At 40.8% G+C, this 24,544-nt stretch overlaps 1 protein-coding gene across 1 annotated transcript in view; it reads right to left on the reverse strand.

The window, feature by feature from the left end:
• Positions 1–24,544, reverse strand: part of DNAAF9 (dynein axonemal assembly factor 9) — a 2,711,795-nt gene that overhangs the window by 2,044,315 nt on the left and 642,936 nt on the right. Inside the window, exon 11 of the mRNA XM_044064082.1 lies at positions 14,349–14,430. Within this exon, the coding sequence (XP_043920017.1) occupies positions 14,349–14,430 (82 nt within the window). The remainder of the gene's footprint in view (positions 1–14,348; positions 14,431–24,544) is intronic.

The raw sequence follows: 24,544 nt of genomic DNA on the forward strand, positions 1-24,544 counted from the left end.
CCTTGGGTACAGTCATCAACCCTTCATCCAACTCGCTCCAAAAGTTTTCTTTCTCATCCATCACACACCCAACTTGTGGAGCATATGCACTAACAACATTCAACATTACACCATCAATTTCCACCTTCATAAACATCACTCTATCCAACACTCTTTTCACCTCCAAAACACTCTTAGCATACTGTTCCTTCAGGATAACCCCTACGCCATTTCTCCTCCCATCCACACCATGATAAAACAATTTGAACCAGCCTCCGATACACCTAGCCTTGCTTCCCTTCCATCTGGTCTCTTGCACACACAATATACCAACTTTCCTTCTGTCCATCATATCAGCTAGCTCTCTCCCTACAACAGTCATACTGCCAACATTTAAAGTTCCGAACCTCACTACCACAGTCCTAACCCTCTTCTCATCTGCTGTAAGGAAAACTAAGTCAAGCATTTCAAATCTTTCTTTTGAAGTTAAAATTATTTCAAATCTATCCTTTGATCCTTGTGATCACTAGAGCTTGGAGTCAGTCTGTCTGGGCTAGCACATTCTTTCTATTGTTTTAACTTAAGGAATAATTACTAGAGTGTACACGTGAAATGTCTTTTAGTGTTGCAGATTCCTGAGCAGGTGTTACCTTGCTACATAATGTTGCCTGTTGGGCCTGGGAACCCCGGGCTAAGTGCCAAAATGATGTAATGTGTATACTGGGAACCTAAGCGCCAAAATGATGTAATCTGGGAGGGCCCAGCAGAAATGTTTGTTAGTGATTTCACAAAATATTGCTGAGAGAGAGAGACCGTAATCATTTTGTCTGACTATCCAACTCAGCACTGCTTATGCTCTATGTAAATAAGTTACTTTAGAAGTATGTTTTCTTGTAGCACTAGCTAGGCATTAGAAAAGATTAGACTAAGTGTTATTCTGTTATGTCAGAACTGTACTACTGAATTATTTTAAGTTTCTGTGTGATCTCTGAACTCTTGAATGCCACTGTGGTGTAGTAGTATTGTCTTGTAGTTTTAATTATTTATTATTAAATATTTTAAAACCTTTTAACTGTGGCTGGTTTATGTAGAGATAAGTTGACCTCTAGAGTACATTGTATATTTATAGAATTTATTGTACAAAGCCACTTTAATAAGCCTTAAGACTGTTTAGTCACACTTACCAATTGGATAATAATATTGCACAGTAATAACTGGACACCCTTTTAAGGGCCTTTGGGTAGCTGATAGTTATTAGCTGGGGGTGGCAGGAATTACTACTGTGTAGTCTGGTTATAGGGGCACAGCTAGAGAATCTGTGTCAGCCTTTCCCAAGAGTGTCTGTGAAGTTGTATAAATACTTATCTCAAAGTGTGTGTGTGTGTGTGTGTGTGTGTGTGTGTGTGTGTGTGTGTGTGTGTGTGTCCCTACTTAGGCAGGGACACTAAAGCACTGGCTGGACACAGAGAGTACTGGATGTTAGCTTGCCAGCTAGGCCGAGATCTGGACCCTATAGCTGTGCCAGTGGAGAGTCTTATTGGGGGACCTGGGGAGCAAGGGAGAGACGAGCCCCAGACTGACTGTGATCTCTGTGTGCTCTTAAGGGAAACTGCACTTTACTGTGTGCATTTGTATTTGTTATCCTTTTCTCCTATATGAGACGCCCTCTCTGGTATTAATAGTAAGGACTGAGGCTCCTTGATTGCTGGGCCAGGGCACAGGCGTAACAGAATTATATATACTTATTCTAGCATTCCTTTAAAGTTATGGCTTAATATCTGAGCTTTGGCTGGCTAACATCTACCTGAAATCAACCGGATGTATAAGTGAATTTAAGTAAACTTTTATCTGCTCTTTTTCATATAGTACTGTATTTATTTATTTGTGTTTTTCACTGAGTATTAACTCAACTGAAGTTGTGGCTGTCTCTCTACAGAGTACTTGTTAGAATTTCTGTGAAGTCACTGATAGCACTGGGGGGTAGTTTCACCTCATCACTGATATTTTGTCCTGCCTTATATAAGTGGTACATTTTGAGTTATCTCTGCTTAATATCTGAGCTTTGGCTGGGTAACATCTACCTGAAACTGCTCTTTTTTATATAGTACTGTATTTAATTTATTTATTTGTGTTTTTAACTGAATATTAACTCAACTGAAGTTGTGGCGGTCTCTCTCCAGTTAGCTCCCCACCCTCACTGTTTTTGTTTTTGTGTTAATCTTGGTGGCTTTGAAATTGCCTGCCCCTCTTGTAGATTTGTATTTGGATACTCCTTCTGGGACCATCTCATTTGCTCAGTCAACTGAGTGCAGTGAGGTCATATTCTGATTTCGGGCACCCCTACTGTGTACAAAGAGAGCATTTGGGAAGGACAACCCCTGTAGCCTCTTAATCCTGCTCTGTTCCCTCCTTCAAAAAAAAAAAAAAAAAAAAAAAAAAAATATATATATATATATATATATATATATATATTTTTTTTTTTTTTTTTTATTCAGCTGCGCTTACTGTAGCTGTCTTAGTTGCTCTTCTGCGTGCTGTTATCTGTTCAGTCGCTCTTACTCTGCGTTTACTACTGCTTGTTAGTAGCCTTCTAAATTACTGCCTTCTGCACTTGTTTTTTAGTCATTTGTTAATTTAATAGCATTTATTTGAACTGTATTTGCCGTAGTGTTGCTACACACTCGGGTGTGCTGGCCTGCACTGCAATATGAATTGTATTTACTGCTGTTTTAGCTGCTTTTCTGTAAAAAAAAAAAAAAAAAAAATTCTAAGCTTGTTTCCTGTAATTAGTCAAGTCCAGATACAGACTTGCTGTATCCAGGACTGTTAGTAAGCTTCTGAGCCCTCCAAGCCTTTCTGTGTTGGAGGGAAGCCTTCTAGCTTATCAGTGGGAGTGGTAAGCACTTGGTAGCCTATCTACCCATGGGAAGAGTGGGTTTTGGCCCTGAAATTGTAGTTCTTTCTACTTTCTGGTTAAAAGCCCGTTTTGCGTTTGGTCCCCGCCTTTCCTACAACTGGTGTAGTCCATGTACAGATTTGCTGTATCCAGGACTGTTGGTAAGCTTCTGAGCCTCCCAAGACCTTCTGTATTGGAGAGAAGCCTTCTAGCTTATCAGTGGGAGTGGTAAGCACTAGGTACCCTATCTACCACAGGAAGAGTGGTTTCTGGCCCAGAAATGATAATTTATTGGCTGTCTGGGAAGCTTTTCCATCTCTTTCAATCTTCTGATTTAAAAGCCTGTGTTTGAGTTTGTTTCCTGCCTTTCCTGTTACTAGTCTAGTCCAGGTGCAGATTTGCTGTATCCAAGACTCTTTTGTAAGCTTCTGAGCCCTCCAAGTCTTTCCATGTTGGAGGGAAGCCTTCTACCTTATCAGTGTGAGTGGTAAGCATCAGATAGCCTATCTACCACAAGAGGAATGGTCCCTGGCCCAAAAATTGTAGCTACTGGCTGTCTGAGCAGTTTTTTTCCATCTCTTTCAACTTTCGGGTTTGAAAGCCGCACTTGCGCCTGCTTCCCACCTTTCCTGTAACTACCCTTGTCCAGATACAGAGTTGCTGTATTCCAGGACTGTTGGTAAGCTTCTGAGCCCCGCAAGCCTTTCTGTGTTGAAGGAAAATCTTCTAGCTTATCAGTGGGAGTGGTAAGCACTAGGTAGCCTATCTACCACGAGAGGAGAGGTTCTTGGCCCAGAAATTGTAGATGTTCTTCATCTCACATTGCTGCAGTCCTTACACTTGGGTAGTCCGCTGTCCTCGGTCGGCCCGAATATCAAAGTATTAGGCTGACGTCGGTCAAGGCGCTTAAGACTGACATCAGGACGTCAGGGTACAAATGCGCATGACCGACGTCATATCCTCAGTCTTTTTTGCCGCATGGTCCGATGCAGAAGCAGCGTTGCAAGTGCCGTTCGGCGTTCTGAAATTTTTCGAATTCGGAGTTTCAGACCGAGTCAAAGTTGGCTAAGTACCCCGTTGGGAATATTTTAGTTTTTTCTTGCCTCAGTGGTTTACCGGATGTCAGAAAAAGTGAATAACTGTATTTCTTGTGGGAAGCAGATACCGCATAGAGATTATCATACTTTGTGTATTCCTTGTTTGGGGCCTGAGCACAACGTTGTTGGGTGTCGCTTTTGTGCTAGGTTCAATAAGCGCACTATTAAGCGAAGGTTAGATTGTGCCAGGTTGGTCTTCGGGAAGCGGTGCAATTATAATATGCCGTCGGATACTCCGACGCCCGCTTCTTCGAAGAAGCGCAAAGACAAAGCAGCTAAACCCAGGCAAGAAGAGTCGTCCGTAGCGGACGGGGGTTCTTTAGAGGCGCCAGTGGAACCGGTGGTTCCGCCGGAGGCTTCTCTGGAGCCCCAGGGGGAGACTTTGATATTGCAGGATGTGGCCTCTCAGGAGGCAGGTCAGGCTGAAGGGGCTTCTCAGGTTACTGTACTCCCTCCCTTCCTAGGGTGGTTAGGCCCTCTCCTTCTGTTTCCAAGGCTTCTCCCAGAGGCAGGCCAGGTTTAGCTTCTGTTGGTGTCACTCCTAGTTCAACAGGATCTGTGCCCAAGAAGCACATGCTTAAAATGGCAGAAGATTTAATTACTTTGATTAGAGGTTCTTTGCCCCTCCTGATAAGAGGCCTAGGGTGGAACCAGAGTTGGGGAGTTTTGAGCAGGCTTCGGATGTTTCAGAGTCTTGACTGAAGACTTGCAGGAGTACTCTCCTTATTCTGATTCTGATGCAGATGATTCACTCCTTCTGCTTCTCCTCCAGAGGATTTTTCTTTTCAGAGACTCTTCATTCCATGAGGGAGCATTTTAAGTGGGAAGGTCAGGACTTCTCTGATTCCAGGAAAAGGCTTAGGGAATTTTGCTTTTACCCCAGCATAGGCCTTTGGCTATACCACCTGTTCTGGATGTTGTGGAAGATGTGTTTGCAGAGGCTTCACTTAATCCTGATTCTTTGCCTCCTGCTCCTGTTAAACCGGATAGGTATTACAGGGTGCCTGAGGCTCATAAATATCTTTATAAGAGTCCTAGGGCGGACCCAGAAACTGTTAGTCAGGGACCTAAGGGTGTCAAGGCCTCTGTTGTAAAAAATCCGGTTCCTCCAGATAAAGAGGCCAGAGCTTTGGATAGATGGGGAAAGAAAGTCTATACTTCCTCCACCTTAGCTATGAGGGCTTTGAATTGCCAGTTTCACATGTTGAAATATCAAAACTATCTTCTTTCTCAATTGAAGTCTAAGGTAGATGCTCTGGCGGAAGGCATTGAGTGTAAAGAATTACAAGATTTGGTGCATGTCTCGGAACAGGTGGGTAAGCATTCTTTGCAATGTGGTTTTGATGCTATACAGGCCTCGTCTAGGGTGGCTGCCACTGGTTCAGTTCTTCGCAGGCACGCCTGGCTGAGGGATCAGAATTTATCTGACCATGTTAAGACAAGGATTTTGGATGCTCCTTTACAGTCTGATGTGTTGTTTGGTTCACCTGTGGAGTCAGTCTTGAAGAAAATGGAAGACAAGGCTAAGTCTATGCAGGCTGTTAAGGATTTTTTGCAAGTTCAGCCTCCAAAGTTTAGTAGGAATTGGCCTGCTAAGGGGTGGACGTATCCTTCTTATGATTCTCAGTCTAGGGGTAGATCTAGACGTGGTAGGGGCAGAGCTCAGAGTTCCTTCAGACCTAGAACGGGAGTTCACCTGCACAGTCTTCGGTGAGGGCAGGGGCCAGTCCTTTCGTAAACAGGCCCAATGACCTACCTTTTCAGCTGCCAGATCCTTCTTGCCTGGCAGCACCTTTGGGAGGGAGGTTGGCACTCTTCAAGGAAAATTGGAGTTTGATTACTCAAGACAGATGGGTATTGGATATCATACACCAAGGTTACAAGTTTTATTTCCATACCTTGCCTCCTTTCAAAGGCATGCCAGACGTTCCTCCTCAGCAAAGACTAGAGGCTCACAAACAAATTTCTCTGCTACTTCAGATAGGGGCCATACAACCGGTCCCTCTACCAGAAGTGGGCCTAGGATTTTATTCTCGCCTGTTCCTAGTACCAAAGAAGGGGAACACGTGGAGACCAATTTTGGATTTATCTATCCTCAACACATATCTGGACATTCCCAAGTTCAAAATGTTGACGTTACAACAGCTTTTGCCTCTGCTGGGCAAAGATCACTGGATGGTGACTCTGGATCTCAAGGAGGCTTACCTTCATGTTCCTATCAGGCTCAGTTGCAGGAAGTATTTGCGTTTTCGGGCTGGGACTTCTCATTATCAGTTCTCTGCATTGCCCTTTGGCTTATCTACTGCGCCCACAGTGTTCACGAAAGTTCTGGCTCCAGTTATAGCTTTCTTCAGGCTAAGAGGAATACAGATCTATCCTTATTTGGACGATTGCCTGATTCTGGCCCAAGAAAAGGACGAACTTCTTCATCATTTACAGTATGTGATAGCAGTGCTAAGATGCCTGGGGTATTCTGTGAATGAAATAAAGTCCAGTCTAGTACCCTCTCAGGACATGTGCTTTCTGGGTGTGAGAGTGAATACAGCATCCCAGATGGCCTTTTTGACCCCGGACAAACAAAAGAATCTTTCTCTCTACTTCCATCAATTGTCTCATCAGTCCAGGCTGACTGCAAGGACAGTCCTTCAAGCCTTGGGGTTCATGTCATCTTGTATTCTGGTGCTTCCCAATGCCAAACTGCATATGAGGAAGCTACAATGGTATCTCAAAAATGTATGGACACAGCACTGCCAAGATATGGACACTGTCATTCAGATAATACCTTGCATTCAAAAGGAGTTTTTGTGGGGGGCTCAGGAATGTCACCTAAACAAGGGACTCTCTGTGACCCGACCAGAGGCGAGTCAGATTCTAACGACAGATGCCTCAGACAAAGCTTGGGGAGCTCATCTAAATGGAAAGTGGGTACAAGACACGTGGCCTGCCAGACTTCAACATCTACATATCAACCTGAAGGAGATGTTAGCAGTCCAATTTGCATTAATAGCTTTCAAGGATTTACTTCTTCCAGGGCAGGTGTTGGTTCTAACAGACAACACAACTGTCATGTGGTACATCAACAAGCAAGGGGAACGATTCTTATCCTCTATGCAGACAAGCAATGATTTTGTGGGAGACTGCTCTCAGTTTACAGCTGAATCTTCAGGCAAGGTTTCTGCCGGGAGCACAGAACTCCTTAGCAGATGTGTTGAGCAGACAAATTATGGATCCCCACGAGTGGAAAATGGATCCTCATGTATTTCAGAAATTGACAGTGTTATGGGGAACTCCAGACATAGATCTGTTCGCTTCTCCACTAAACTACCAGCTGCCAAAGTTTTGCACAAAAAGGTTTCATCCCACAGCTTGGAAAGTGGATGCTCTTTCATTCAATTGGAGAAATCTTCATGTATATGCCTTTCCACCTCTGCCTCTCCTCCCAAAGGTACTCCTGAAGGTCAGACAGGACAAGCCAAAGATGATTTTAATAGCTCCAGATTGGCCTCGACAGCACTGGTACCCATTACTGAGAAGTCTGGTACGGGAGCCTCCATGGCCTTTGCCTTCGATTCCACACCTGCTGTCTCAGGAGAACAGTCATTTACTCAATGTCAAACTTCACTCTCTTCATCTAACAGCCTGGCATATTCTGTTTTAAACCCTGGAGGGTCTCAGCTTCCTCAGCAAGTTTTGAATGTTATTTTGGAGGCCAGAAGGCCTAGTACAAGGAAAGTGTACGCAGATAAATGGAAGAGATTTTTATTTTGGAGTACAGCAAAGGAATTTGATGTTTCTCAGCCTAATTTAAGTGTGGCTCTTCAATATCTTACTGAGTTACTGGACAAAGGCTTGTCCTTCTCTTCTATTAAGGTTCATGCTGCAGCAATTTCTGCTCACTATGACTGTGACCCACCATTGTTTTCTCATCCTTTGTTTAAGCAATTCCTTAGAGGGGCAAAGAATATAAGACCCCCACGTGAGCTCCTACTCCTGCTTGGGATCTCAATTTTGTGTTGGAGAAACTCACTCTACAACCTTTTGAGCCTGCAGCTACTGCCGAGTTGAAATATTTATCATGGAAGACTGCGGTTTTGTTGGCCATTACCTCTGCGAGAAGGGTTTCTGAATTACAGGCCCTTATGGCGGTTGAGCCTTTCTTAATTTTCCATAAGGATAGGGTATCTTTAAGGTACTAATCCTTCCTTTATGCCTAAAGTGGTTTCTAGTGTGGCTTTAAACCAAACTATTCATTTGCCTACTTTTATGCAAACCCCAAAATAAAGGGGAAAAGATTTTGCACACTTTGGATATACACAGGCAGTTGCGATATTATTTGAGCAGAACTAAAGGATTCAGGCAGTCTCAGCAGTTATTTGTTTCTTTTGCTTTGAGTTCTCAGGGCAAGCCTGTGTCAAAACAAACTATTTCTAAGTGGATTGGGTTTTGTATTGCTTTCTGTTATTCCCATCATGGTAAGGAGATTCCAGCTGGGATTAGGCCTCATTCCACTAGGGCTACTGCCACTTCTACAGCTTTTTTGAGGGGGGTGGCAACTAAAGATATTTTGGAGGCAGCTACTTGGAGTTCAGTGCATACTTTCTCTAAGCATTACCACCTTCCACTTTACTCTAAATCTAGGGCTGGTTTTGCCACTGCAATTTTACAGGGCATGTTGGCAGCTCCTACTGCTTTATAGTTTTGCCATCCTCCCTTACCTCTGCTTTGGGATTCTACCCAAGTGTAAGGACTGCAGCAATGTGAGATGAAGAACATAGTACAGTTTTGTACCTACCATAAATGTAGATGTTCGAAGATCCACATTGCTGCAGTCCAATTTACCCTCCCTCCTTCCCCTCTGTAGTTAGAGGCGGTTGTGTGGGTTGGGTTGTGAATATTGTGGATAGTGTATATATTGTACATATGATTAGTGCAAGGGTGGTTGGTTGTTTTTTGCTGTCTTTTGGTTTTGACCTTTCCTTTTAGGGTCTTCTGACATCTGGGGCAAGAAAAGACTGAGGATATGACGTCGGTCATGCGCATTTGTACCCTGACGTCCTGATGTCAGTCTTAAGCGCCTTGACCGACGTCAGCCTAATACTTTGATATTCGGGCCGACCGAGGACAGCGGACTACCCAAGTGTAAGGACTGCAGCAATGTGGATCTTCGAACATCTACATTTATGGTAGGTACAAAACTGTACTTTTATTGACCATTTGGACAGTTTGTCTGTCTCTTTCAACTTTCTGATTTAAAAGACCACAGCTGCGCTTGTTTTCCATCTTTTCTGTAACTAACCTACTGGGTAGCACTAGAAAGCTTTAAACTGATACAAGCCTTCTAGCTTAGAAGAGAGACTTTGGAGTGATTAAGTATCAGTTTTCTGTACTTTCTTGCTGTACTTAACTGCTTTCTGCCTAAACGCAGATTTTCCAGCATTTATTGTGATTTAAAAACTTGTTTTTTTTCACATATTGTACTTATTTGACTGCATGCACTTTTAAAAAGTTGTTTTTTTGTTTAAATAATTTAACTGTTGTAGGCTACACACTAAAGTGCGATAGCCTTTTCTGATAGTTTGTAATCGTTTAAAGCTGTTTTAAGTGTATTTCTTTTACTGTTTTTGCCTTATCCTTTCAAAAAAGCAAAAAACAAAAAAAATTATTGTTTCCTGCCTTTCTAAGCTAGTATAGTCCAGTTTACAGGCTAGTGCTGAATTCAGGGCTGTGATACTATTTTCTGAGTTGCCCATACCTTACTTGGATGGAAGGAAGTTTCTCTGTTCACCTGTGAGAGAGGGGAGCTTTGAGCAACCTATCTGTCCCTGGAGGAGTGGTTCCAGCCCAGAAGTTAGTAGTTTATTGGCCATTTTGGGCTAATTTCTATTTCATAGCTATAAAAACCGCGTTTGCATGGTTTTGCGCATAGGGCAGCGCCAGTTAGCTACGGTTAAATTATTCCCGGCTCCACTAAGTCTCCTCTTCAGTTTTTCCATTGAAACAAGTCTAACTCTCAACATAAGCACTCAAAAAGCATCATACAGCCTAGCACTTGCTCAGACGTAATAGCAAGCACTAATATACCCTGACACTGATTGCACAGCAGGGCAACCGCTCTTTATTCACCCCTCATCAACCAAGCGACTAAGCAGCTCATCCTACTATTCAGGCATGACCAAAGGACAATTTCAGGTGTACTCTCCAGTCCAGCTGGTGAATCTGGGTATCCTGAGGCAATGTTACAGCTGCCTCATGTACACAGACAACCCTCTCCTCCTACCACAAAACATTAACATATGTGAGAGAGACAATTATACAGCCAAACTGGAAGCTAAGCTGTCTCCACCCAAGACTGGAACAGACAGTCAAGAGGAGAAGGTTAACACTTGCACCACACCTCTGGCTGCACAAGACCTACTAAAACAGCACTGGCAAAAAAATACACATAGATAGACAAAATCCTACTCGTAGGCTCTAAATAAAAACCTGCAAAAGCATTAGACACCTCCAAAGCAGACACCCAAACAACCTGCACCTCCCGTCACAAACCAGACAACACATAAAACACAAAATCAGTGTGCCGCACAATCACAGCCCTTAAGGCGAAATAACATGCCTAACACACTAGTAATAGGGGACTCTATAGTCAGGCACACTGATGTCCTACTCACTAGGCTGGACAAGCAGAAGGTTACCGTTAGCTGCCTGCCGGGAGCCAGAATCAGCCACATGACACAAGCACTCAGGTCACTCCAGAATAAGTACAAATATGACTCTGTTCATGTTGGTGTGAATGACCTGAGACGTACCTCCCTGGACTGCATGAAAAGAGACATGGAAGAGCTCTCTGATCATGCAGCCCAGGCTGGTATGACCCTGACCCTGAGTAGCATCCTGCCCTCACCAAGAATGATACCTCAGTATAAAGAAAAAATTATCAATTTCAACAACTGGCTAAGCTTCTGGTGTCATTTAAAGGAGATCCAGTGTCTGTCAGCCTGGGACGACATGCTCGACAAGCCACGTTGCTTTGCAAGAGGCAGCTTGCACCTGTCACCCCCTAGGCCTTCGAATACTGGCCAAGGCTCTTGCTGCCCCCACAGTGCCTTTTTTAGGCAAGGCTCAAATGTCAAACCCACCTCCCTAAACAGCACAATTAACAAAAAACTGAGGGTTATGCTACTCAACGCCAGGAGTTTAAATCTCAAAATTCACATGCTCGAAGCATTCTCAGTATGGAGAACATCAACATCTGTGCAGTGACTGAAACCTGGTTCAAGGCTCCAGATAGCACCCCAGCACTACCAGGCTACAACTCATACCACACTTTTCAGCCACAGAACAAGGACTGAAACACAAAAGGAGGGGGTGTTTCCATATTTATCAAGGATACCTACACCTCCAAGTTAGTGGCGCAACATGATACCTCTAAGATCATCCATGTGCAACTAACATCGGGCAAATCTGCAATGCAAATTGTGGCCTGCTACAGATCACTCTCCATGACCCAAGACCACCACTCCACCTTTCTGGAGACACTGGAAAACATGAAGGTCCTACCGAACACCCTGATATTGGGCGATTTTAATTACCCTACCATTCACTGGGAAAACTACTCTAATACAAACTCCCAGGCCCAGCACTTCCTGGAATTCATCAACTCAAATGCCCTGGATCAGCTGGTAATCTCCCCTAACAGAGGTGAAAACATAGGACCTGGTCATCACCAACATGGGTGACAGGTGTTCCACGCCAAAAGTCAACCCGTCACTGGTTAGATCAGACCATAAACTAATCACTCTGGATGTCCACACCCCACCACCACCCACAATTATGGAAACCACAGTAAAAAACTTTTCTAAAGCAAACTTCACCTTACATAAGACAGAGGTGGTAAGTTTCACAGCCCCCATGCTAAAGGATAACGCTGCCCAAGATGCAGAAACCTTTACAAATGCATTCTATGAGCGCCTACAAGGATGCATGGATCGTGCCATCGCTAGCAAAACCAAGACTCACTCCTCTAAGAGAAGGAAACCAGTTTGGTGGACCCCTGCCATAAACAGGAGGAAACTAGTTCAGAAAAAAAGCAAATCCCAAGAAGGAAAGACATCCCTGATCAGTATCAGTAAGAAACTAAGGTCCCTCATGAAATCATCCAAGGCTAACTTTGAAAGAAAAATAGCTAAAGATTCAAAAGATAACCACAAAGCCTTCTTCAGCTATATTAAGAATCTAAGTGGCAACTCGCAGATATGCACTGAACTAGTGCAAAATAGCACAAAATATACTGAACCTACTGATATTGCCAACATCCTGGCAGACAGATTCAGTGCAAACTTCACCCCCCTCTCACCTCCAAAAGGGCCTACAACAATACCGGAAAGTGTAGTGTCCCAAAAATCACAGACGCACAGGTGAAAACAGCCCTTTCAAAAACCAAAAACACAGCGACAATGGGACCAGATGAAGCCCCAGGCTGCGTCTTGCACAAACAACAGAACAGACTAACCCCCCTACCTAAACATGCTGTTCAACCTCAGCCTCTCCACAGGCTATATGCCCATAGAATGGTGCACAGCAACGGCTATTTATCTCCACAAAGGATGGGCCACAACTGACCCTGGTAACTATTGCCCCATAAGCCTGACTAGCCTGGTCTGCAAGGCTATTGAGCGCATCATCATGGAACTCATTAACAAAGACATTGGGAACCTCCAAACATTTGACCCAACCCAGTTCGGGTTTAAGGGCAGATCATGCCTACTAAACCTGGTTGACTTCTTCAAGAGTCACCAAGGCCATAGATGAGGGAAAGGTGGCTCACACAGCCTAACCTTGACCTCGCCAAGGCTTTCGACACCATTCCCCACTCGGGTATTACAGAAAAACTCACCAGCCTGAAAATTAACCCCTACGTCACGAGATGGGTTGCCAACTGGCTTACAGACAAAACTCACACTGTAAGAATAGCAGGCTCCAGGTCCGACTCTAAACCAGTCACAAGTGGTGTCCCGCAAGGCTCGGTCCTGGGACTCATACTATTTGGCATATACTTCCCAGAAGTACAGGCAAACACAGGAGGACTATGGCTAACCAAGTTCGCCGATGACTGCAAACTGGGAGTCATAACTGACTCTCTGGCTGACACGGACATCCTCTAAAAGGGCCTTACTGAGACAGACACCTGGTGTCAAAGTCATGGCCTCTAGCTAAATGTCAAAAAATGCATAGGCATCCCGTTTGGGAAAAACAAAACACCCACGAATTACCACATAGGTGGCAGCCCCCTTAATACAGAAGAGGTAATAAGAGATCTGGGGACCCAGGTAGATAGTAATCTCTCCTTTGACAATCATATTGCCAAAGTAGTTAGGAAATTCTTCTATGTGGCCCATCTAATTACTAAAGGGTTCGCATCTAGAAATAAAGAGGTTATAGTGCCCCTCTACTCATCACTCATTAGACCCACCATAGAGTACAATGCCCCATTTGGGATGTACCTCACAAGACACTTCCAACAGCTGGAAAGACCACAAAAGTACCTCACCAAGAGGATTACTGGCCTCAAACATATGTCTTATGCAGCCCGACTGAAAAAACTCCGGCTGAACTCAGTGGCATATCGCTTACTCCGAGGTGATCTCTGCCTGACTTACAAAGCCATGTCCAACTCAGAATTGATGTACATGCTCCACCTAAAGAAATCCAAGTCACTGCGATCCATGCACTCTAGTGAGCTAAACCTCACCACAACAATAAATAAAATATGCTGGACGGATAGATTCCTGTCACAGAGACTCCCCATGCTTTGGAACAAAATTCCAAACTACATTAGTTAGAGCCCCTCACTAACACTCTTCAACAGAAACCTTGACGAGTGGATGGGTAACAGAAAATACACCCCTGGGATCACTTCATTGGCTCTGCTTGACAGAGGATCAGTTAATTAATCAATGGGGCGGCGAAAGCCGACACACTCTGGCTAGGCTTATAAATGCCCTCGGGCAGATAGCCTAGTACCTACCTATGAACCTACGAAGCAAATGTTAAGGGGAGAGAACACACTGTAGTTGTGTCTTTAAAGAGATGTTATCAGTAAGCAGGTCCGTCTGCCACACTGTGTCTCTATCTACTGCAGTTGAAAGCTGCTGTTGAATGCACATTTCTATGCATCTTTATTTCATCATCTTAACTATGTGCACACAAAACTTGGATTTTACGCAAAGAATTAAGACTGGAGAGAAGAAACTTACTTAGAAAAAAATCAGTTTAAAACAATGACTTACACTTCATGGAAGAAAAATGTGTATCTGAAGAGTGACATGAAAAAAGATATTTTGCTTTCATAAAATTTTTTATATCAGTTGTAGATTTACCTTGATATGGCACGTGAGTGGTTCCGAAAAAGTATGTCCTTGAACAAGCCAAAGGTCCTTTAGGAGAAACACACTGTGCAACCTATAACAAAAGAAAACAATATTAACTTAACAACTTTATATTACTGTAGTAAAACTATCAGCACTAGTCCTAGTGTACTTCTTTCAATAGTTGTTTCAATGTTTTTCCTACTTAGTATAATTAATTTCAACAACCACTTAGTCAAAAAAAAAAAAAACATTCTTTTCAAGAGAAGCAGATGGTAGCTGATAATGACTGGCACGATTTTGTTATAAGCAGTATAAATTCGTACATCTGTTTTACATGGTGTTGGCTACGTGTCAAAAGTTATCAAGTACAAAACAATATAATGGTGTCAATTATTGTTTGGTATTTCATATCAATGATGCAACACCTGATAGGCTGAAAGGATGTACTTAACAAATAAGCACATTCCAGGCCAACTCTGCAACTGGTTATTTGTGATCAGTCCTCTATGCTGGAAATCAAATATAAATAAATCAACAAATAAGCAGAACATTTCTCTTGCCTGGTTCAGAAGGAATTAAGACATAATATTGCCACATCCTGGGTATAACTGGCTAGGCTTTGGAAAGACTCTTGTGCCATTAGCCTAGTAATCACCTATGAACTTCAAACAGTTAATAGAAGAATAAAACAACACCACCAAAGCGATTAACTTCCCTGCAACTCGTAGCACAAATAACAGTATGTAGAATAACCACATGCAGGAAAAGACAAAGGCTGATGTTTCCAAACTCTTACGTTTCCACTCCAACAAAATTAACACTTCAGTTAAAGAAATAGTCCTTTATTTAATCGCTAGCACAGTAAGCGCTTTCACCTTCTTGGCTTTATCAAACTACAATGTGCCATTAAAACAGAAAGTATATATATACACATCATTCAAATTTCATTGGTTCTCATAGCACTCTCATAATTTTACATCATATCCTTTTTAAATAATTACTACAGTGCTTAAAATCTTAAAATACTCCAAAAAACATATATTACTTATATAAATACTAAACTTTAAATAAATAACTTCCTTTAAAAAGTGTATACATATAGTAATGCCTGCTGAACTTATGGTCTATATATTCTTTTGTTTTTCAGTAAGGGCTTCATTTGAACTTTATCATTCATACCAGGGTTTCTATCTGCCCTTAACCTAATAATCCACTTAAGTTCACATTCTAGCAGATATGCATCCAGGTCCCCTCCTCTCATACTGGGTTTTACTTCTTGTATAACACAAAAGCTAAATTCATGTTCTGCTCCCATTTGTTTGATATGTTTGCCAGAGCATTATTATCAGCCCTGTCCTAATTGCAACGTGTTCCCATGCATTCCCTGAGCTGTCTACTAGTCTTACCTATGTAGAAACCTGCACAGGAAACATCGGCAATATAAACCATTTCTGCTCATACAATTAGTATGAGTTTTAAAATTATATTCTACCTGTGTAACTGGGTGACAAAAAAACTGATCTAAAATCTATATATACACACTGTTTACACTGACCACAATTAACCGTATTTCTATCATCCATATCAACTATCGGTCTTTACTAATGGTTTATTACATAATTTCATTTTCAAATTCTGTTTATTTTTAAAAGTAAACCTAGGGATGTCTCCTACTAGGTTATATAATTCTTCATCTAGACTCAACACTTGCCAGTGCTGTTTAATAATGTCAGTGACCTTAGTCACATCTCTTGTAAAAAATAGGGGTATTCTCAGTACTTCTTGTGTCACATTCTGATCTTGTCACTGGCTATCCCATTCAGAAAAGTATGGTTTAGCTTTACCATCTCTATACATCTCCATTTCTTTCATATATTTATTAATAACATTAAAACTACCTCTTTCTAAAGCCTATTCCTTAATTCTATGGTTTCAGGAATATTTCTGTGCACATGGATTTAACCTCGAGGCTCTCATTAGCTGCCCTTTAATAACATTATCAAATACATATCTTGGATGCATGGAATGTCTATGTAGCAAGTTATTCCTAAAGCAAGGCTTCCTATAAATAGAGGTGTTCAACAATCCATTGGTCATTCTATTAATTTTCACATCCAAATATGAAATCTCTTCTCTAGAAAAGTTCATCGTGAACTTCAAATAGCTCGTAACATTATTAATTTTCTCTTTAAACTTCATTAATGTGATTCATTTCCCTTCAAATAAGGAAGAGATCATCCACAACGCCTATAATACCCAACATTATTCCTAAATTCATCTATCTGAAATAAAACTTCTTGTTCCCAATCTGCCATCACGAGATTGGCGTAGCTATTGGCACGAGGTGCCCATAGCTACATCCTTCTATATACATATTCTCTCCAAAGATAAATATATTATTATCAAGCACTATCTCTACAAGCGTCAATATATCAATAAAAGTTTCATCATAACTACTATTTTTCTTCAGATAGTTCTGGCATCTGACTATACCTTCCACATTAGGAATAACCGTAAATAGGCTAACAACATCTAGTGTTACTAAGATAAACTCTTCCAATTCATCCACTTGTTTCATATATTCATAAAGTTCGATTAAGAACTGTTTACTATCTCTCAAGATGAATTTATTTTCATCGACCAAAGGTCTCAGAAAAAATTCCACTAAAATAGAACATGGCTCTGTTAACCAACCTTGCCCTGCTACTATAGGGTGCATCGGTGGGTCAACTAGTGATTTATGTACCTTAGGGAGCCCTTTTATCTCAGGTAATCTAGGGTTAATTACTTTTAAATACATACACAAGTGCTCAGGTATCAACTCACTCTGATACAAATCATCTATCATATCATGGACTTGAAATACCTTACTACATATTTCGGTTAAACTTATCATACTATAGAACCCTTCATCACTTAGCATCCTTTTCATACTTTCAATATAATTTTCTTTATCTAGGACTACTACGGGTCCTCCTTTATCTGAGGGTCTAATTACTATGTTACTATCTCTTACTAAATCATTCATTGCTCTTCTTTGTAAGTAAGTTAAATTATATCTAATTTTCTTTTCGTCTTGTATATATGAATATATGAAAGAAGAGGAAGTATTAAGTAAAGGTTTAAGCTTTATTCCTACATGTAATAGTAGTATTACAGACTCCATTATAGATGTGAAAATGTTTTTACGTAAATTGCAGTTGAAAATGGACTATGGAATGGCCAATAATGATGAAATAGGGTTAGAGAGATTTCGACCTAACAGTACTTATTTACCAGTGTTACATCCCCTGCTGGAGACATTTTATAAACTGGTAGAGAATGATATGCATAGATATTATAATAGGAATAAACAAGACGAAAAGAAAATTAGATATAATTTAACTTACTTACAAAGAAGAGCAATGAATGATTTAGTAAGAGATAGTAACATAGTAATTAGACCCTCAGATAAAGGAGGACCCGTAGTAGTCCTAGATAAAGAAAATTATATTGAAAGTATGAAAAGGATGCTAAGTGATGAAGGGTTCTATAGTATGATAAGTTTAACCGAAATATGTAGTAAGGTATTTCAAGTCCATGATATGATAGATGATTTGTATCAGAGTGAGTTGATACCTGAGCACTTGTGTATGTATTTAAAAGTAATTAACCCTAGATTACCTGAGATAAAAGGGCTCCCTAAGGTACATAAATCACTAGTTGACCCACCGATGCGCCCTATAGTAGCAGGGCAAGGTTGGTTAACAGAGCCATGTTCTATTTTAGTGGAATTTTTTCTGAGACCTTTGGTCGATGAAAATAAATTCATCTTGAGAGATAGTAAACAGTTCTTAATCGAACTTTATGAATATATGAAACAAGTGGATGAATTGGAAGAGTTTATCTTAGTAACACTAGATGTTGTTAGCCTATTTACGGTTATTCCTAATGTGGAAGGTATAGTCAGATGCCAGAACTATCTGAAGAAAAATAGTAGTTATGATGAAACTTTTATTGATATATTGACGTTTCTTGTAGAGATAGTGCTTGATAATAATATATTTATCTTTGGAGAGAATATGTATATACAGAAGGATGGCGTAGCTATGGGCACCTCGTGTACCAATAGCTACGCCAATCTCGTGATGGCAGATTGGGAACAAGAAATTTTATTTCAGATAGATGAATTTAGGAATAATGTTGGGTATTATAGGCGTTTTGTGGATGATCTCTTCCTTATTTGGAAGGGAAATGAATCCACATTAATGAAGTTTAAAGAGAAAATTAATAATGTTACGAGCTATTTGAAGTTCACGATGAACTTTTCTAGAGAAGAGATTTCATATTTGGATGTGAAAATTAATAGAATGACCAATGGATTGTTGAACACCTCTATTTATAGGAAGCCTTGCTTTAGGAATAACTTGCTACATAGACATTCCATGCATCCAAGATATGTATTTGATAATGTTATTAAAGGGCAGCTAATGAGAGCCTCGAGGTTAAATCCATGTGCACAGAAATATTCCTTGGAAACCATAGAATTAAGGAATAGGCTTTTAGAAAGAGGGTATAGTTTTAATGTTATTAATAAATATATGAAAGAAATGGAGATGTATAGAGATGGTAAAGCTAAACTATACTTTTCTGAATGGGATAGCCAGCCGAGACAAGATCAGAATGTGACACAAGAAGTACTGAGAATACCCCTATTTTTTACAAGAGATGTGACTAAGGTCACTGACATTATTAAACAGCACTGGCAAGTGTTGAGTCTAGATGAAGAATTGTATAACCTAGTAGGAGACATCCCTAGGTTTACTTTTAAAAATAAACAGAATTTGAAAATGAAATTATGTAATAAACCATTAGTACGAAGACCGATAGTTGATATGGATGATAGAAATACGGTTAATTGTGGTCAGTGTAAACAGTGTGTATATATAGATTTTAGATCAGTTTTTTGTCACCCAGTTACACAGGTAGAATATAATTTTAAAACTCATACTAATTGTATGAGCAGAAATGTGGTTTATATTGCCCGATGCGTTTCCTGTGCAGGTTTCTACATAGGTAAGACTAGTAGACAGCTCAGGGAACGCATACGGGAACACGTTTATGCAATTAGGACAGGGGCTGATAATAATGCTCTGGCGAATCATATCAAACAAATGGGAGCAGAACATGAATTTAGCTTTTGTGTTATACAAGAAGTAAAACCCAGTATGAGAGGAGGGGACCTGGATGCATATCTGCTAGAATGTGAACTTAAGTGGATTATTAGGTTAAGGGCAGATAGAAACCCTGGTATGAATGATAAAGTTCAAATGAAGCCCATACTGAAAAACAAAAGAATATACAGACCATAAGTTCAGCAGGCGCACATTATATGTATACACTTTTTAAAGGAAGTTATTTATTTAAAGTTTAGTATTTATATAAGTAATATATGTTTTTTAGAGTATTTTAAGATTTTAAGCACTGTATTAATTATTTAAAAAGGATATGATGTAAAATTATGAGAGTGCTATGAGAACCAATGAAATTTGAATGATGTGTATATATATACTTTCTGTTTTAATGGCACATTGTAGTTTGATAAAGCCAAGAAGGTGAAAGCGCTTACTGTGCTAGCGATTAAATAAAGGACTATTTCTTTAACTGAAGTGTTAATTTTGTTGGAGTGGAAACGTAAGAGTTTGGAAACATCAGCCTTTGTCTTTTCCTGCATGTGGTTATTCTACATACTGTTATATGAACTTCAAACAGACAAAGGGGGATGGAGGGAGGAGTTGGCTAATGCAACAGTGACATTAATTAGAACATTTACTGTTATAGCAAGTTTCCTTACACAACTGTACTGTGTTCAGCATTTACATTATTGCTGCTGTAACCTAAGCTGTATGGGTAGGTTATCAAAACTTAGAATTATATGTGAAGGTGGAAGCAATTTAAGAATCAGTGGACCTTGGAGAATGGTCCTAGCATAGCCTGTCCTGGACCAGGAGAAAGAATCCGGTTTGTGATGCCTTGCGAAAGTATGTACAGGAGACCAAGTTGCTGCCCCTAGAATACTTCTAGGGCTCGCCCCTTTCCAGAAGCTGCAGAAGAAGCCAAAGCCTTGACAGAGTGGTCCCTAACCCCGGAAGTGGCTTGGTACGGTGAAAATAGCAGAAAGAAATAGCATGAGACAACCATCTAGAAATTATTTGCTTTGACACTGGTTGCCCTTTTTTCTTATCTTCATAGAAAATAAACAGCCGATCAACCTTCCTGAAGGATTCTGTTCTTTACAACTAGTAGCTGAGCTGTATGTGGTCACCCAGCGTATGTAAGATCCCCCCCCTCCATGATTTTAGGATCTGGAAAGAAGAGAGATAAAGAGATCGGCTTAAAGTAAACTATGAAACCACTTTACACTTAAAGATTTGTTTTCAAAGAAACCCTGTTCTTGTGGAAAATGCAGTAAACCTGGCTCTCCATAAGAGCTTGTAATTCAGATACTCTTCTGGCAGAAGTCAGTGCAATAAGTAATGCAGTTTTCTATGTCAAGAACCTCAAATCAGCCTATTCTTCAGATAGGAGTATTAGTTTTTCAAAGATTCCAAACAGGAGTCTAGACGGATATGCAAAATCCCTTTCAAAAAGTGCTGGACTTGTGGACAGAAAAAAAGGAGAGATCTATGGGCAGATAAATGTAAATAGCCATAACACAAATCTTGATAGAAGAGTAAGAAAAGGCCAGAGGATATTAACTCACACAAACATTCTAGAACCAGAGGTATCTGGGCCTTAAAAAGGCCCTAGTTCTTATTGTGACACCAACCAGAAAATCTTTTCCAATTGTAAATATAGGATTTTATACTAGCAGGTTTTTAGCCTCCTTTAATACCTGCTGCATGTTCTCAAGAGAAAAAAAGATGCCTTTTAAAGGATATCACAGCTCTATCATTCATGCAGTCAACTGAAATGTTTTCAGACTAGGCGTGTCAAAGAATAAAGGCTCATTCCCATCCATGGGGACAAGAAAGCATTTATCTTCCAGGCCTGTTTGTAAGGAATTCTGGAGTGGAACATAAATGTCTGTTGTAGCTGGAGGCAAAAAAGATCTCTTTGAGGAATTTCTCACAGATGGACCAATCCCTGCATGACCCACAAATTCAACATCAATTTGTGAGAGTGTACCTTGGTCCTGCTCAGTTTTTCTGCAACAATGTTTTCCTCCGATGGAATGTAGGTAGCCTGGAGGGACAGACTGAATGAAGTCACTACTACTGCTAGTCTGCAATAGGCATAGGACCTGATTCTCCCTGTTTATGTACCACATTACTGTGGTATTATCTGTGATTATTAGCAGAGGGTGGTGAGTGCAACAATAATTCAGAAATCTGAGAGCATTTATTATTGCCACCATTTCTGTGATGTATGTTGTAACTTTGTTCCTAAAGTCCTGTACTTTCAATCTTTTGGACAAAGCTCCCCAAGAAAAGTCTAATACATCTGTTATTACAGACATAGTAGGGAATGGAAGGAAACAAGGAAGACCAAAGTTGAGAAACATCTGATTCAATCACCAAAAAAACTCTCTTCAGAAATCTCAGCACTAGAATTTGAAATGAGCAGGGGTGCTGGTGCACAGTTCGAAGTGATTTGAGAAACCACTGAATCTTTATCATGTAAAGTCTGGCAAAATGGATCCTGAGAATATAGGTGGCCATGAATCCTAGAATTTGGACAAATTTCTTTGTAGATGTCAGTGTTTGGCTGAAAAATATCAGAAATTACTTCTTGCAACATTTAATTTTGTCCTGAAAAAGAAAGGCCATCATAAGGGAAATATCCACTAGACCTCCCAGAAACACTACTTTGTAGGAAGGGATAAGAAAAGATTTCTCTCTGTTCACCTAAAATCCCAGGCTGAGAAATAGAGCTTTATTACCCAAGCCAGAGATTCTTGACAACCTGTAAAGGAATTCAGAAAAATCAGGCAATACACTAAATAAGGAAAATTTGAATGCCAGAAACCTGCAATGGGCTATTACAGGTGTCAAGCACATGTAAACACCCTTGGAGCCGTAGATAACAGAAAACTGAATATGTGAATCAAATACATAAAAACATAAAACGTGTCTGAAATCTTTGAGGATTGGGATGCAATGATAAGCATCATTTAAGTCCAATGTTACTGGAAAACTGAGAAGCAGAATGAGAGATATAGGAACTGAATGAATGCATTTTGCACTCTGTGAAGGTTTCCAAAAGAAAGGTCTAGGACAGGTCACCATGTTCCTTCTTTCTTTGGCACTAGGAATATTCCTGAATAGGATCATTATTCTCTTAGGTGTGGGAGAAGACGTTCAGACAGTGTCTGATCTAGTCTAAGAGGGAACAGTGAGGTCTGATTGAGTGGATGTGGAGGAGTCTCTTAAAAAAGGAGTTGGTAAGCAAAATTTCACATAATCTACTCTTCCACCTACTTAGCTACCCCATACAATACTCCCATTCCAAAATTTGCCAACTCTGAATTAACCATAAAGTACAGTTGTGTACACTTACCATAAATGTAGATGTTCGAGTGTATTCACTGTTGCAGTCATTACATTTGGGTAATCTGCTGTCAGGTTGCCCTCAGTCGGCCTGATTAACAAAGTCTTGGGTCCTGTCGGTTGCTGTCCCTTCTTCCAAGACGTTGGATCGTCAGGGGTATAAAACATACAGCAGACGCCATTTTCATCAGTTTTTCTTGCCCCAGATGTCAGGTGCCCCCCAAATGGGGAGCAAGATATATATATACACATATATATATATATATATATATATACACACACACACACATGTAATTTAGAACCCAAAAAATATACCTCCAAATAAAAGCAAATACAACAAAAATGCTTTTGAGCATAGTAAATGAAAGAAGAGGTATAAAAAGAGAAAGGTAGGGGGCTGGCGGGTGGGTAACCAGGACTGCAACAGTGAATACACTCCAACATCAACATTTATGGTAAATGTACACAACTGTACTATGTTCTTTGTGTTTCACTGTTGCAGTGATTACATTTGGGTAGTATCCCAAAGCTATGGTTGGGAGGATGGAATTATACAGCATTAGGAGCAGCTATAAGGCCCTGCAGGACAGCAGTGGCAAAGCCTGCTCTGGATTTAGAGAAGAGAGGTAAATGGTAATGTTTGGTGAACATATGAACTGAGCTCCAGATAGCAGCTTCTAAAATGTCTCTGGTAGGAACCCCTCTGAAAGTAGATGCAGCCCTGGTGGAATGGGATCTGATCCCCTTGGGGACAGGTTTACCATGATGCATGTAGCAGAAACAAATGCAATGGCTGATCCATTTTGAAATAGTCTGCTTTGAAATAACCTTTCCCTCTGCTCCTGCAGCAAATGCCACCAGTAGTTGCTCAGATTTTCTTAGAGATTTTGTCCTGTTTAAGTAGAATCTTAGTTGTCTGTGTACATCCAATGAATGCAGAATCCACTCCCCCTTGTTCTGTGGATTTGGGAAAAAAGTTGGCAGATGAATGGTCTGATTAAGAGCCACACTAGATACCATTTTAGGCATAAAGGATGGATTGGTCCTGAGCGCCACCCTATCCGGGTACAAAATAATAAAAGGCTCCACTACCATGAGAGCCTGTAGTTCTGAAATCCTTCTAGCTGAAGTGAATGCTAAAAGAAAAGCTGTCTTCCAAGAGAGAAATTTTACGTCTGCCATAGCAGCTGGCTCAAAAGGAGGTAGGGTGAGCTTTTCCAACACAAAACTGAGGTCCCATGCAGGAGTTGGTGCTCTCCTGGGAGGTCTTAAATTTTTGGCCCCTCTGAGATACTGCTTTAGCAGGGGATGAGAAAAGAGGGGAGGCTCTGTGTTGTAATGAGCTGAAATGGTAGAGGCATGGATTTTTATGGAAGAGAAAGATAGGCCCATGTGAAGCATCTCAGTTAAATATTGCAGAATCTGTTGAATACTGGGCATTGCTGTGCTTATTCCTTGTGCCTGGCTCCAGGCACAGAATCTTTTCCATTTATCAGCATAAGATTTTCTAGTACTAGGCCTTCTAGCCTCCAAAATGACACCCATCACAGGTTTGCTGAGAGATGTAACTGGTGAAATGAGTTGATTAGCCATGCTGCAAGATTCAGAGTTTGGAGCTGAGTTTGCAGAATTTGATAGTTCTGCTGAGACAGTAGATAAGGTGTCTGAGGTAGGTAC

Source organism: Protopterus annectens, chromosome 2.part2, assembly GCF_019279795.1.
Source record: "Protopterus annectens isolate FY-2018-M chromosome 2.part2, PAN1.0, whole genome shotgun sequence".
Taxonomy (NCBI): Eukaryota; Metazoa; Chordata; order Ceratodontiformes; family Protopteridae; genus Protopterus; species Protopterus annectens.